The sequence below is a fragment of the Kwoniella dendrophila genome, chromosome 11 (assembly GCF_036810415.1).
Source record: "Kwoniella dendrophila CBS 6074 chromosome 11, complete sequence".
NCBI lineage: Eukaryota > Fungi > Basidiomycota > Tremellomycetes > Tremellales > Cryptococcaceae > Kwoniella > Kwoniella dendrophila.
This window is the reverse complement of record NC_089486.1, coordinates 1185822-1198909: the sequence shown is the minus strand read 5'-3', so window position 1 is coordinate 1198909 and position 13088 is coordinate 1185822. Positions and strand designations below refer to the sequence as shown.

The 13088-nt window shown below is 35.9% G+C and overlaps 6 protein-coding genes across 6 annotated transcripts; 4 read left to right on the top strand and 2 right to left on the bottom strand.

Moving 5' to 3' along the window:
* Positions 1–550: 550 nt before the first annotated feature.
* Positions 551–1149, top strand: L201_008002 (uncharacterized protein; the record flags this gene model as incomplete). The annotated part of the gene is made up of 3 exons (XM_066223703.1): positions 551–913; positions 986–1049; positions 1124–1149. The coding sequence occupies 3 exons, from the start codon at positions 551–553 to the stop codon at positions 1147–1149; spliced, it is 453 nt and encodes a 150-aa protein (XP_066079800.1).
* A 24-nt stretch (positions 1150–1173) lies between these two features.
* On the top strand, positions 1174–2877 carry L201_008001 (uncharacterized protein; the record flags this gene model as incomplete). Its single annotated transcript, XM_066223702.1, has 8 exons — positions 1174–1282; positions 1349–1397; positions 1465–1531; positions 1586–1675; positions 1750–1901; positions 1967–2090; positions 2207–2435; positions 2531–2877. The coding sequence occupies 8 exons, from the start codon at positions 1174–1176 to the stop codon at positions 2875–2877; spliced, it is 1167 nt and encodes a 388-aa protein (XP_066079799.1).
* Positions 2878–3689: 812 nt separating this feature from the next.
* L201_008000 (uncharacterized protein) lies at positions 3690–5367 on the bottom strand (the record flags this gene model as incomplete). Its single annotated transcript, XM_066223701.1, has 2 exons — positions 3690–4289; positions 4348–5367. 2 exons carry the CDS (start codon positions 5365–5367, stop codon positions 3690–3692), a joined length of 1620 nt encoding a protein of 539 aa, XP_066079798.1.
* A 943-nt stretch (positions 5368–6310) lies between these two features.
* Positions 6311–9091, top strand: L201_007999 (uncharacterized protein; the record flags this gene model as incomplete). Its single annotated transcript, XM_066223700.1, has 1 exon — positions 6311–9091. The coding sequence occupies one exon, from the start codon at positions 6311–6313 to the stop codon at positions 9089–9091; it is 2781 nt and encodes a 926-aa protein (XP_066079797.1).
* A 718-nt stretch (positions 9092–9809) lies between these two features.
* Positions 9810–10504, top strand: L201_007998 (uncharacterized protein; the record flags this gene model as incomplete). The annotated part of the gene is made up of 3 exons (XM_066223699.1): positions 9810–9818; positions 9974–10109; positions 10341–10504. The coding sequence occupies 3 exons, from the start codon at positions 9810–9812 to the stop codon at positions 10502–10504; spliced, it is 309 nt and encodes a 102-aa protein (XP_066079796.1).
* A 396-nt stretch (positions 10505–10900) lies between these two features.
* Positions 10901–12376, bottom strand: L201_007997 (uncharacterized protein; the record flags this gene model as incomplete). Its single annotated transcript, XM_066223698.1, has 4 exons — positions 10901–11533; positions 11631–11750; positions 11916–11976; positions 12054–12376. 4 exons carry the CDS (start codon positions 12374–12376, stop codon positions 10901–10903), a joined length of 1137 nt encoding a protein of 378 aa, XP_066079795.1.
* Positions 12377–13088: the final 712 nt, after the last annotated feature.

The following is a 13088-nucleotide window of genomic DNA, read 5'->3' as shown; positions in this document are numbered from 1 at the left end:
CAGCCGATACTCTCTAGCAGTGAACGGTAGATACAAAGCTGATTCAGCAAAGTTCGGCTAAAGCGTTAGTCTTCAAGCTACCTGCGTGTTCGCATTAGACTTGATATCAACATCATTTGTCTGACCATATCGCTGAGCTGAAAGTACACACCATGTAACCTTAGCCTGCGAAGTTAGCAATCTTATAACGTTAAGCTTGCATGCCTGAAGAACATGATGACAGATGACAGAAGAATGCGAATATATTCGCTTAAATTCATCGGATAACCCGATAGCTATACTCTTTAATTCTATTACTATCAGCGTTCAGCCATAAGTAAGTTATCCTTGATTCCCCCGCGGTATAGATTATGGAGCCGAAATTAGCCGACCTGATTATCTTGGTGTAGAAATATACAAAATCTCTATCCACATCATACCGAGGTGCAGTAGTATGAATAACGTGGATTTGTATATATACATAAATACAAATGTTCAGTCGTCAGTATACTTGTTTCTGTTCATAGCCTTCAAAAACGATTGATAGTACACGGTGTATTTCGCGAAGAAAATGGTCAAAATCGAACAACCAGCACCTTTGCAATACCTTTTCGAAGGGCAGATAGAGGATGGTATCAGCGGGGGTATCTCACAAGAATCTTCAAAAAGAAATAGTATGATATTTAACGATAGTGCAGACGATCAAGACATCGCTGCGGATAATAATGGATCGGAAATACCAAATACAGAAACACATATATCAAACCCGAACAATGTTATCTTAAACACAGAAAGACAATTACCTAGTTTACCAAATGTAGATAATAGTAAAGAAGCTTGGTTTTATGTTATAGCTTCTTTCGTTGAAGAAATGTTATTATGGGGTCCATTGTTGTCCACCGGTGTTTACTTGAAGTATTACTCTGCTTCACCTGTAAGTATATCTATCACTTACAAAACATTCTCACTAACTTAGCTGATATTATATTTCGATTATGATATTCAGATATTCGATTCAGCTACAGAACCTCAAATAGCTTTGATAGGTACAATAGCACCTTTCTTCGCTTGCAAGTTGGAATATTTCCCAATGAATTTTGCCCAAACAATGATAAAGAAGAACTAATTTACCTCGATTTTTCAGATGCATCAGGAATGCCATTACTTTAAATATACAATTATTTCCCAAGATCCATGATTCCTTCAATGTGGGCAGGGGTATTTTTATTCTCAATATCAATGTTAATTGCAAGTTTTGTCAGCGATATCAAGTTACTCATAGTATTCCAAGGTGTTTTTCCAGGTAGGTCATTTGACTTCTCAAGTGAGAATCTAAACGAGTTTTTTCGGTTGACCTTGGTTTGAATAGGTTTGGCAGCTGCTCTATGCGCTTTCCCAATTATAAGGTGGATTCCTGAGTAAGTTATGCTCAATCCCATCAGGGAGATCCAACAGGCCACCGTTATGCTAATATATGTAACACAGATGGTTTGATAAACGCAAAGGGATAGCTACAGGATTGATCTTTTCTGGAGGTGGAGTTGGTGGTGTCGTAAGTGAAATAACCAAAACACATGATTGAGTCAATACTGATCATTATGAATAGTACATGCCATTCTTATATGAAGTCTTCTTGAGTAAATTAGGTTATAAATGGTCATTACGTATATTTGCTATTTCAACTGCTGTAATAGCTGTAAGCTCATGTCTATCGGCAGTATTGCGAAAAGAGGGATCTTCACTGCTAGTGGTGATAATCGTGCCTCATAGTCTATGGCAGTAGCATTTGTCAAACCAAGAGTACCAATATCATCAAAATCAAATATCAAACGAATGCCAATGCCAAATTTTTGGAAGACTTTTACAAGTTGGGGATTTTTATGTGTATTCGTGTCCAGTTTGTTACAATCATTTGGGTATTTGTGAGTAATACTCTCATAAACCGAAAGAGAAATAACTGATTCATCATTCCTCCGGTTTTTTATAGTAATGTCGCTTTATTCCTACCAAGATTTTCTGATACTCTAAGTCCATCAGCTGGAGCAGGTTTATTAGCAGCTTTCAATGTGTGTTGTTTAATCTCACAAATTTTATGGGGTCATATAACGGATGTAAGTACAAATCAAAATCAATCTAAATTTTGAGTTTTTAAGTTCAGATAAACTTGCAAAAAAATTGAATCTGCCTTAAAACAATTCGATTGCTGATTATATTTACCTAAATATAGAAGATGAATCCAACATTAGCGATGAGTCTAAGTTCGGGATTAGGTTCAGTCTTAGTATTATTTTTATGGGGATTTAATCAAGATTACTTGGGTATTAAAGTTTTAATGCCATTTTCAATTTTATTTGGATTAATTACAGGTGGATTTTCTTCAATGTGGTCACAATGTTCATATGAATTAGCTGGTGATAAAGGTTTAGATAAAGAGAAACAAAGTTTATTATGGTCAGGTAGGTTCTTCTGTGTATAACAGACAACGGTATAGGAAATATTTATATGATACTGATAAAAAACCATTTTTCATCGTCATTTTTTCAAAATATAGGATTATCAGTCGCTCGAGGTATAGGAGCGATTTTAGGTCCAACAATAGGATCATTATTGTATAAATCACCTTCACAATTAACTAAATTTGAAAGATGGGGATCAGCAGGATCACCTCAATTAATAGCTTTAGTAGCTACAAGTTTATTTGGTTCTTCTTTGATATGTTTGTTATTCTATGTCAGCGATAAATATTTGAAACCTTTAATCAAAGATAAAAGTTCAACATTTAGATCAAGAGATAATATAGCTTTAAATAGTTTGGATTCAAGTAGAAGAAGTTCTATTAGACAAAGTAGAGGTAGAATAGGTTCCAATTTAGTTGAAATGGATTCTAGAAATTCATGATTAATCTCAATTTTTTCAAAACTGGTAACAAATCGAAGAAACATGTATTTATCATGCAGCAAATATAATGCAACGTCGCGATACTGGCCATATTACATAGTTACATATGTGCTATGGAATCATCCACACCGTTCTGCAAACTGGTTGAACAGCTCGTAGATTACTATTACTCGCCTGCGTTCACCTACTACTTCTTCTCTCCGCCATATACCTCCCTCCCAAACTTTCGCGAACACTCAGCTATCCGCGCTCCCCACATTACATTAATCGAATTTATCCCCCCATTTCAGCTTTATTGGTGGTTCTTTGGATGACGGCAAAGATCAGGATAAAAGGATAAATAAACAGGAAAAGAATTGATGGTGAATATAGTGTAATAGGGTTAAGTAGGAGTTCATATTAGATAATCAATTCGATCAATCAAATAAAAAGTAGATTAAACTCGAATGATATAACCACTGCAAAGGAGGTTAATGAAATTAAATTACAGTAATACAGACGAAAAGGGTTTCACCAAAACGTAAATATTGGTGATGAAGATTTGATTTGATTTTCGATTTGAGTTTGATGAAGTGCAGTGAATTGTTCGTAGATGAACCTTGTTTGCTTCGAGCATGATCATGAGAAATACAACTAAAAGTGATAGTACAAGAATGTAAGACGACGTTGTTGAATGATTGTGCTATTTGTAATAAGCGTTTCCAAAAAGGTGATTGTGTTGTTCAAGAATGGAATGTAGACATTTAACGGATGTATTGAAATGGCGATTGTTACTATCTAGCAATATGCGTATGCGAATTGTTCGAGACAATTTAAAAATCCTCCAAATCCGGTTTAGATAAACTTGCAGCATTAGGTGAATTATGAAAAGTTGGACCAGCATACTTCGTTGATAAACCTGTTGATGCGCTAAGACTAGATTTTCTTTGATATTCCAAATCATTATTCCCATTTCCATTACTTGATGAGAAAGATTGAGATTGCGATTGATCTCTATCACGTAATCTTGGAAATTCACCTGAACCTACAATAGGTAAATTGATATTACCATTTCCACTAGTTGATTTTGATAGATTATTTCCATTGAAACTTGCTACACCTTTTGCAGGTGTTTGAGGAGCTCTATGTACATTATATCCAGTGTGGAATGGAATGTAAGAATCAAATGCTGATATCGTTCTATTGTTACCGTTCAAATTACCATTTGAAGGTGGACCATCAGCTGAAGCACGTCTGTTATGTTGAGGTCTTGGATTAAGTGGTGAAGATACAGCCGGAATACTAGCTTGTTGTTGGAATGGTGCACATCGATTAGATTTCTTCTTATCTGATGGTGTGGATTTATTACTTTTCCTAGGCGACGATTCGGCTGAATTTGTAGGTGGTCCAGAAGCTTGTAATTTTTGTTGCCACTATGACCATATTGTTGTTTAGATTACCAATCCTTACTTTATTCGTGTAATAACTTACAGTCAATTCCTGTCCACCAGCTACAGAAGGCATTTCCCAAACAGCACTTTCATCCTCACTACCAGTATTCTTCTTACCATTCTTCTTAACGTTAGCTATAGCAGGTTGAGATTGAGTAAGACCGCGAGAAGGTAGAGATTTACTGAGTGATGATGTATCGAAGGATGAACTAGAAATAGGCTCGGCGAGAGGATTTTGAGCTTGTCCGGGAAGTTGGCTTTTATGTAAGTTTTTCGGTCTTGAAGCGCTAATCGCGGAAGATTTGGCTTTGACAGGTAGTTGAACATCTTTACCTAGTTCCAAATGAGCTGAGTCAAGTTCTCCATCCGCCTGAGCAGGTGGTTTGTAACCTTTCTTTCCTCTTTTCCCTTTCATCTCTCTAGGTATATCACCTTCAGAATTAACGCCTTTCTCATCTATATTATCTGACCTCCTTTGCGTTGTAGCCTTTTCCCCTTGCTTATTCGGTAGAGGTGAACCTTGATTCCTCGCTGATTTGCTTATTTCTCCTTGGTCGTTGTTGATGCACTCGTTGTTTCCTTTGCGAGGTTTTGGCTTTTTCCCTAATGCTATGTCCATATCATCTTTTGATAAATTGAGGACCCCTCGTTTGGGTGAAGGTTTGGCCGGCGAAGTTACACCTAATAAATCGAAAAGCATTTCTTCATCTTCTGACGAAGGTTCTTGTTCTTGTTCTCCTAATTCAGGTTCACTGCTAATAGTAGCATTGTCATTTCTCTGCTGAGAAGGTTTATTACCTTTTCTAGGGCGACGTGGTTTTCTAGGTGTAGGGGTTGATGGTTGTTGTGACATAGGTAATTGGTGATTATGCTTTGGAGTGGGAGATTGAGTATAAGAAGATTTACGTGAGAATGGTATATCACCACGAGACGCTGTTATAGATGAAGGTGTGTTAGGTCTTGATGATCCAGGTCTAGATGATGTACGTTGTAAAGGTGGTGTAGGTATTGATGTAGGGTGTGTTGATGTTCGGTTACGTGTAGTTGTTCTTGCTGACATTCTGTAAACAGTATATCGTGGTTAGAATGAGTGGTGTAGAGAAATGTACGAAAGTGAAGATATATAGAAAGGGTGACGTGTAATAGATATGTTATGAACAAGGCAATGCCAGGCATAAAGCAGAGATGATGAAACGTACTCAGATCAAACTGACAGCCTAATAAATATATTATTGACAAGCCCTAGAATGCAAATTCACTCAACGTTGCTGTATGATTAGTGAGGTAATAAGCAGGGAGTTTATTGTTGCAAGAGTCGAAAGAGCGTCGTGTATTGTATTCTAATATTCTAAAAACAAAGACAATCAAAACGTGTCTAAGAGCAATGTGTGATGATAGTCTGAATATCTAATAAAGCGTTATATGTTGATTAAAGCGTTAATTGGTTGTTAAATTCACTAATTGATTGAACTAATCCGTGTTTGATGTTGAGTAGTATGGACAGGTGACTTTGATGTATCATTAATGAGTATATATATGTAGTTTAAAGGTGATCAACTTGTCAGATTGAACAAAAGAGAGAATCTATAAGCAGATAAATAAGTGACACACACAATCAACAATCATGTCATCGGATAAAACCCCTTCCTTTAAACCGTTTTAGCTTCATTTCCGACTCATAAGCTTGAGGTGGCAAAACACATCTTAAACTTAAATTTCAGCCTGACCAGATGCCACGTGGATGTAGTGTACCTGATAATTTAACAGTAGTATGTATGTATTCGGATTGGATCGTATTTTATTTTGCCGGAATGGACTGCAGCACCAGCTTGTGCAATTCTGATATTTTTGATTTCGACTTTTATTTTCGTGTTATAGATGAATATAATAACATTGTAATGATAGCTGATACATCTACTCATCCTATGTACACATAGCCAAATCTCCAGGTGAGCAAGTTTCACAACCTATCACTCATTCTTCAATGCTAACACTCATCCAGCATGCTTCGGCGCATTCGAGCAAAGTTGCAACCAACTTTACTCCGACCTCCAATATCAACCACATCATTTAGACTTTCTTCTTCAGCTGCTCTCGCTCAGACCAGAGAATTGGAAGATGAACATCATGCACCATACGGACTAGAATATGGTGCAGGACCTTCGCGTATCCCTTATCAACCTCGACGAAATTCAGTATATAGTTCGCGAAACCCTATACAGTCTCACAATTCCTCTCCACTAGTAACAGCCCGTTCCCTTCGCGATGTATTGGGCAAGTTACCACCGGGATCATATGCTCAACCCCAGGTATTCCTTAAGACGATATTCAACCAACCCCATATATGGACCTCACCTAAGAATATTACCTATACTCAAGATCTCGGTTCCATCTCTCGTCTAGAATTACATACAATACTCCATCATTTGATCAGGAAGAAGAGGGGCAATTTAGCTGCAGCTATCGTTAGTGATGTTCTATCTGCATCTTCAAGAAATAAAAGAAGAAACCTTCTCGCTATTCGGACCCTCACAAGTCTATTTAAAGATAGATCGATATTTAATATGCTAAAAGCAGGATCTCATAACAAAACTCCTATACCTCCCAATCTCACACCTACCATCGAAGAACAAATGACACTTCCACCAAGTCGAGATCTAGCTATTCTTCTTCATATTATGGATTCACTTCAAGATGTCAGATATCAAAGACCATATGTTTTATACGCTTTGGTGATCAAACAATGTGTAGATGAACATTTATTCGATTTAGCTGCTAAAATTTACGTTGGATTAGTTGAAGAATGGGTAACTGAAGGACGAGTTGCACATGGAGCTAATCCTGATGATTTTCATCCAGGTGGAGGACCACCAAGAGATGGTTTGGGAAAAAAACAATTATTATCAAAATTATTAGGACATTGGTGGACTGGAGTTAGAACATGGAGATTACCTGGTGAAATTTTGAGTCCACATGATAGATTAGATTTATGGCATCCAAAACATCTATCTTTAGGTGAAAAAATGAAAAATTTTCCTTTACCTATAGCAACTTCACCACCTTCATTAGTACCTCAACCTAAAACCATGTTATTGAATACAATTATCAATTCATTAAAATTAAATCCAAATCAATGTTCACCAAGAGAATTTTCAAGTTCAATGAGAGCTTTAGCTATTTTAGCTAACACAGTCTTGTCACGTACATTGCCAATCATCGGCTTAGGTAGATTATTAGCTGCTTTCAAATCTACATCAAGTAAACCACCTGTTTATCCTGAAAATATCACCGAAATCCCTCTAAAAGACGAATGGGCATACACATCATTCACCCAAATCCACGTTACCCTAATGTCTCTTCTTTTCGCTCCTCCAATATCATCCCATTCTATGCAGCTCATCGCGGAGAATCATGATCATAATTCACAAGGTGATTTGGATGGTGAACAAGTTGCAGCATTGCCTTCCACAGTAAACACTTACATGCTACCACCTCTGTCACTCAAATCGTCAACTATCCTTCTTCAATACGCTTTCCAGTCTCTCCGTCGACCTTTCCTTCTCACAAGGTTATTAGACTATATGAAAAAGGTATTCAATATGGGTGGCGCGAATCCTTCAGCCTTTAACAGTATTCTCAAAGGTTCATCAGCATTATCCCTCAACGCAATCGCTTCCAAAGCCGATACGTCAATATTCGGTGAACAACAGCATACCCGACCTTCGCATGCGACATCTCGAGTCCCCGATTCAAGGTATTTCTCCTCAGCAAAGCGAGTCGAGTTGCAACAATCAGCAGAATATAAAAGACAGGAAGAAGAGTTATTGCATACTGTGAAAACTGAGTTTGAACTTGGTATATCACCTTTACCTAATGAACAGTCACTGATCAATCTGATCAAACATTTAACCGTTACAAGTCAATTTGGTAGATTGGAAGGTTTGGTATATACTCTGGAACCATACTTGGAATTTTCGAAAAAGATGACTAACGAAGAAGTGGAAAATATGCTAGAAAATAAAGGTCTGGAGCCTGGTTTAAGTGGCAGGCCTAGATCACAACTGTTATCACCTCAAGTTTATCTCGCGTTATTAAGAGGATTACAAAAATCAGGTTCTACAGGTCTAGCTCAAAGAGTTTTCAATCTAGCTTTATACAGGGAGAGGGTAAAGATCGATGACTATCTTAAAGGTAAGGACAACTCAACATATATACCTTCAGCTCTGAAATTCCCTTTAGAAGGATATAGAATAATGATTGAAGTATGGGGAAATGAAACTAAACATTTCAAACAAGGTAGATCAAACGAGAAAGAATTACCTTTAGGATGGTCTTTACCTAAAGAATATATTAATTTACCACGATCAGTTGCAGCTGGATATATGAGTTTGGTTACACATCATTTAGCTAAAAAATCATTTTCATTAAATGAATTTAATAAAGAATATTATCAATCATTAATTAAAGCATGTAGATTTCGATGGAAATTGAATGAAGATAAACAAATTTTTAGAGGTTTTAGAGGTGAATTAAAATCATTATGTTTAGATTTAAAATCTTCAAATTTAGAAATTCCAGATATTATAAGAATTAAATTAATTGGTGGTTCAATAAATGATATTATTCAAAAAGATTCAAACTCAGAATTTAAGTGGCGGAATGAAAATAGACAAAAACAATATCAAAATAAATTAAAAATCGAAACGGAAGAAGAAAAATTATTGGAAAAATTGTTAAATGGTGAAAAGTTAGATGATGTTTGGATGGTTGATGAAAAACGCTAAAACTGAAATCAGAATTGGGAAGAATCTCGATGAGGGTGTTTTGAAGATGAACTTAAATGGTGAGATCCGTAGTTATAAATAATCAAATCTTTGCAGAACAAAGTTGATTCCATATTATGTTGTAATGACTCTATGTATACCTAATTATCATCATATATATCTGCGGTCGCGATTGGGCAGGACAAGGGTAGCGATCCCACCATATTGTCATCTATGGTGTTGCATTCCTCTTCATCCTCTGATGGCTCGCTGATGATTGTCACGCATAAAGGACTTCGAGGTGTGAATGGACCTTTGTTATATCTGCGTGAACTAGATTCAATATACGAAATATACAATAATCTTAAGATTACCGTATCCGGCTAAAATGGCTCATTTCATGCGGTGTTTTTGCCACCTCACCACTTGGATCACATCATCGCTTCTACTACAACTGTTTGAATTGTTATTGTTGCTTGGGTAAGATTATGGTGGTAACCTTGACAACGCGACTAAGATATCGTAGTTGTTGGTGAATAAGCAAGCTTGAATCCATTTCAATCTATCTATCTATCGATATATATATATATGAGCACAACTCGTAGTTTCACACACCTTCTTTGTTATCTTGTACTCTCATACTCAGAATTAGAACATTCAAAAGGCATTTTTACAAATTCAATATAACACCTTTATCCATTCCTTATCAGATAACAAAATATCAACAAATTCAAACAAAATGGCAGCTGTAAGTAGAATCTTCTAATACCTTCATTTGAATTTCCTATTGTTACCAATTGATGGCTCATGATATGGCAGAAGATATACGTATAAACTTGTATCTCAAGTGGCATAATGCTAACCTTTCCGTTTTTCTACTTTCGATCGCTATTCGATATATAGCCAGCAAACCTCAACATCATAAATTCAGTCCCAGGTTCAACGCCTACTGCACCAGCTTATCAATATAATGTCAAAATGACTTGTACAGGTTGTTCAGGTGCTATTAATAGAGTATTAGGAAAAAATATCCAAGCTCGTAAGTTTTGTAATCTGTCATTCATCCATTCATCCATTCATCCATTCATCCAATCATCATCAAACTATAATTTCCGGGTTCATGAATAAAATATGTACTAAGCTTTACATGCCAAACAATACTTCCTCATACATAACACCTTTCACCTAATCAACTTTGGATCCGTTTTTATATCTCTCTCTCTCGACAAACGCTTATTCTCTTTGACATTCAATTCATTATGATCAATAGCAAACGCCTATCATATTTCTTTACCTACTCAAACAGTATTGGTTTGGGGTCCATCTTTACCACCGTTTGATGAAGTTACATCAAAAATAGCTAAAACTGGTAAAACTATCAATTCACAAGAATTAGTTCAAGATGCAACTAGAATCCCTTCTATTGAAGCTTAGATTCAGTATATACATATACATATATAGAGAACATGCTAGATGTTGATTTTAGAGTTTCTAAATCCAGTCTCAGGGAATAGAATGATATATATGGTAGATTGTACAAGGAGATGACTTGGTCACTCTTTCAATTTCAGCATTTACTTTTAATGTATAATGAGGTAGACTATTTAGACGAATATTAGCGATTGAATTGGTCATCTGATCAACAAGAGGGGATTTTATTTGTATTTTCACTCATTCAACTTCTATGTACATGCATACAACAAAAAGAAACCATGAAAAATATGATATGTGGTGATATAATCTATTTACAACTAAGCGCTCTTGGTTTAACAACCGCAATAACGACGGGCGAGCATTCTCTAAAATCAGTGATTTCGATAATTATCATTATCATTCATCCCATTCTAATTGATCATTATCTTCATCATCAACTTTGATTCTTGATCCATCATGTCTATTCAAGTCATTTGATTTACCTTGTTTCTCCTTTTTATCTTCATAATTATCATGTTCTTGTTCATATTTAGACTGGTCATTTTCGAATTGATTTTCCAAGTTTTCTTCTTCGTTCACTTCATTCAATTGATTATATGGTTGAGAATTATCTAATTTTCTGTGATTCTGCGCTTTGTCCAAGTCTGAATCAACCTCATTGCCAGATGTATAAGTCTCTTCCTTGGAGTATCCTTCTTTGAGAGTATCGGAACTCAACTCTGGTTCAATCACTTTTGGTTTCTGTTTACTCTTAACGTGTACTTCACCACCACCATGACCTAGAACCAATTCATCTTTGAGATCCCTTTCATCTTCCTCTGTATTAACCTTTACGTGAGTATAACCAGTTTCTTCTGATTCTGTTGTTGATTCTGCTTGTGTAGTCGTAGTAGTAGATTGATCATCACCACATCCACAATCATAAGTTTCATCTAAAGTTAAACAATCAAATTCAGGTTTACCCAATCTTTCATTAACTAAATTATGTACATGACATAACCATAAACTTGCTGATTTTCTTGATGAAGTCTATTACAGAGGTAAAAAAAACATAAGTCAGATCAATTCATATAATGTCTCTTGATTGTTATGTTCAATCTCGAAGTGATATTATAGATAAGCTTACCTGAGGTGGATACTGCTTCAATAATTGTTGAAATTCAGTTGCACATTCACCACATGGATATAATCTTGAAAATAAATGGAAGTATGATTTTAATGCTTGTCTATCGTCCTCAGTAGGTTCCTAGAATTAGTTGTTTAAAGGAAGTATTAGTTCATCGGAACTCCTCGAAGAGGTGGATAGGTGGTTCTGCTTGTGGACAAGCAGAGTGTTTATATCGCTGACCACTCTTGATGTTCTGAGTTGACATATAGACAGCTAGAAGGAAGTATAAGATGAATCACTCACATCAGGATATCTCAAAGTCATAAGATGTAAAACTTTCCAAGCTGATCTACCTAATTCGGCTCTATCAAATCATAAGGAAGCAATACCATCAGCCAGCGAACTCAACCTATATATATATATACAATAATGAAAACTCACTTTGCAGTTTCATTACCTAATTTAGGCATTATAACACCCCCATTTATAGTTTTTTCACTTATTCCACCAACATTCCACTGTTTTATTTTATTGAGACCATCAAAATCATCATCATCATATTCTCGAACTTCTTCCCTCAAGTAATCAGGTTGAATTGGTTTTCTCCAATGATCAGAATCAATTCCACCAGATTGATATTCACCTTTTGAAGGTAATCTTTCAGGTGTAGGATATAATAAGTATAATGTTGGTATTATGATTAAGATAGTTATAATTAATGTTAATCTAACAAATCTTGGTAAATGTCCCAGTTGCGATAACATGATTTCGTATTGTTCTAGTTATCAGCACTTTCCTCTATTTCTTCCTGTGTTTTCAAATTTCATAAATATTATCGTCAAATTTATCGTTATCTTCGGTCCTCGCTTTGGACTGGCCAGACGATTCGTAGTTGTAAAGCTGCCTCTATGGGAATATCCGCAATGACTCTGATGATTGAGGTGTGACACCAGAACAGAAGAAGAATAAGCTGATCAAAATGACAACAAGAGTAGACGTGTAACAAGCCAAACGTGTTTTTGTAGTGTTTACAAAATATCGGGTGCCTTTAATCCGGGTGGCGGTTTCATATCAAGGGTATTTTTTCCATCGTTATTTAACCTGTAGATAGAGTTATATACATTTTTAATAATGATACATTTTTCGGTACAGCATAGATCATGGAATAACAAACAACGAAAAACATGCATGTACAGTTTAGCTTACTTAAGGCTACTATTCGGTCGAGTTATCATTTTCTCGTTATCAGAAACCTTGTGATGATCATCCATTCTAGCGTCTATACTATCTTTCAAGAAAAGGAGATCAACATATTTATAACATTGCTCGTTCTATATCCCCTCATACACCTGCCACGTGCAATCAGTAATTAGTGACGGAAACGCACAGACGCGCACAAACGCAGACACCATTTTTAGACGCGTTTTTTCTGTTACTCGTAGCTTGAAACCAACAATAATAATAATAATAATAGTC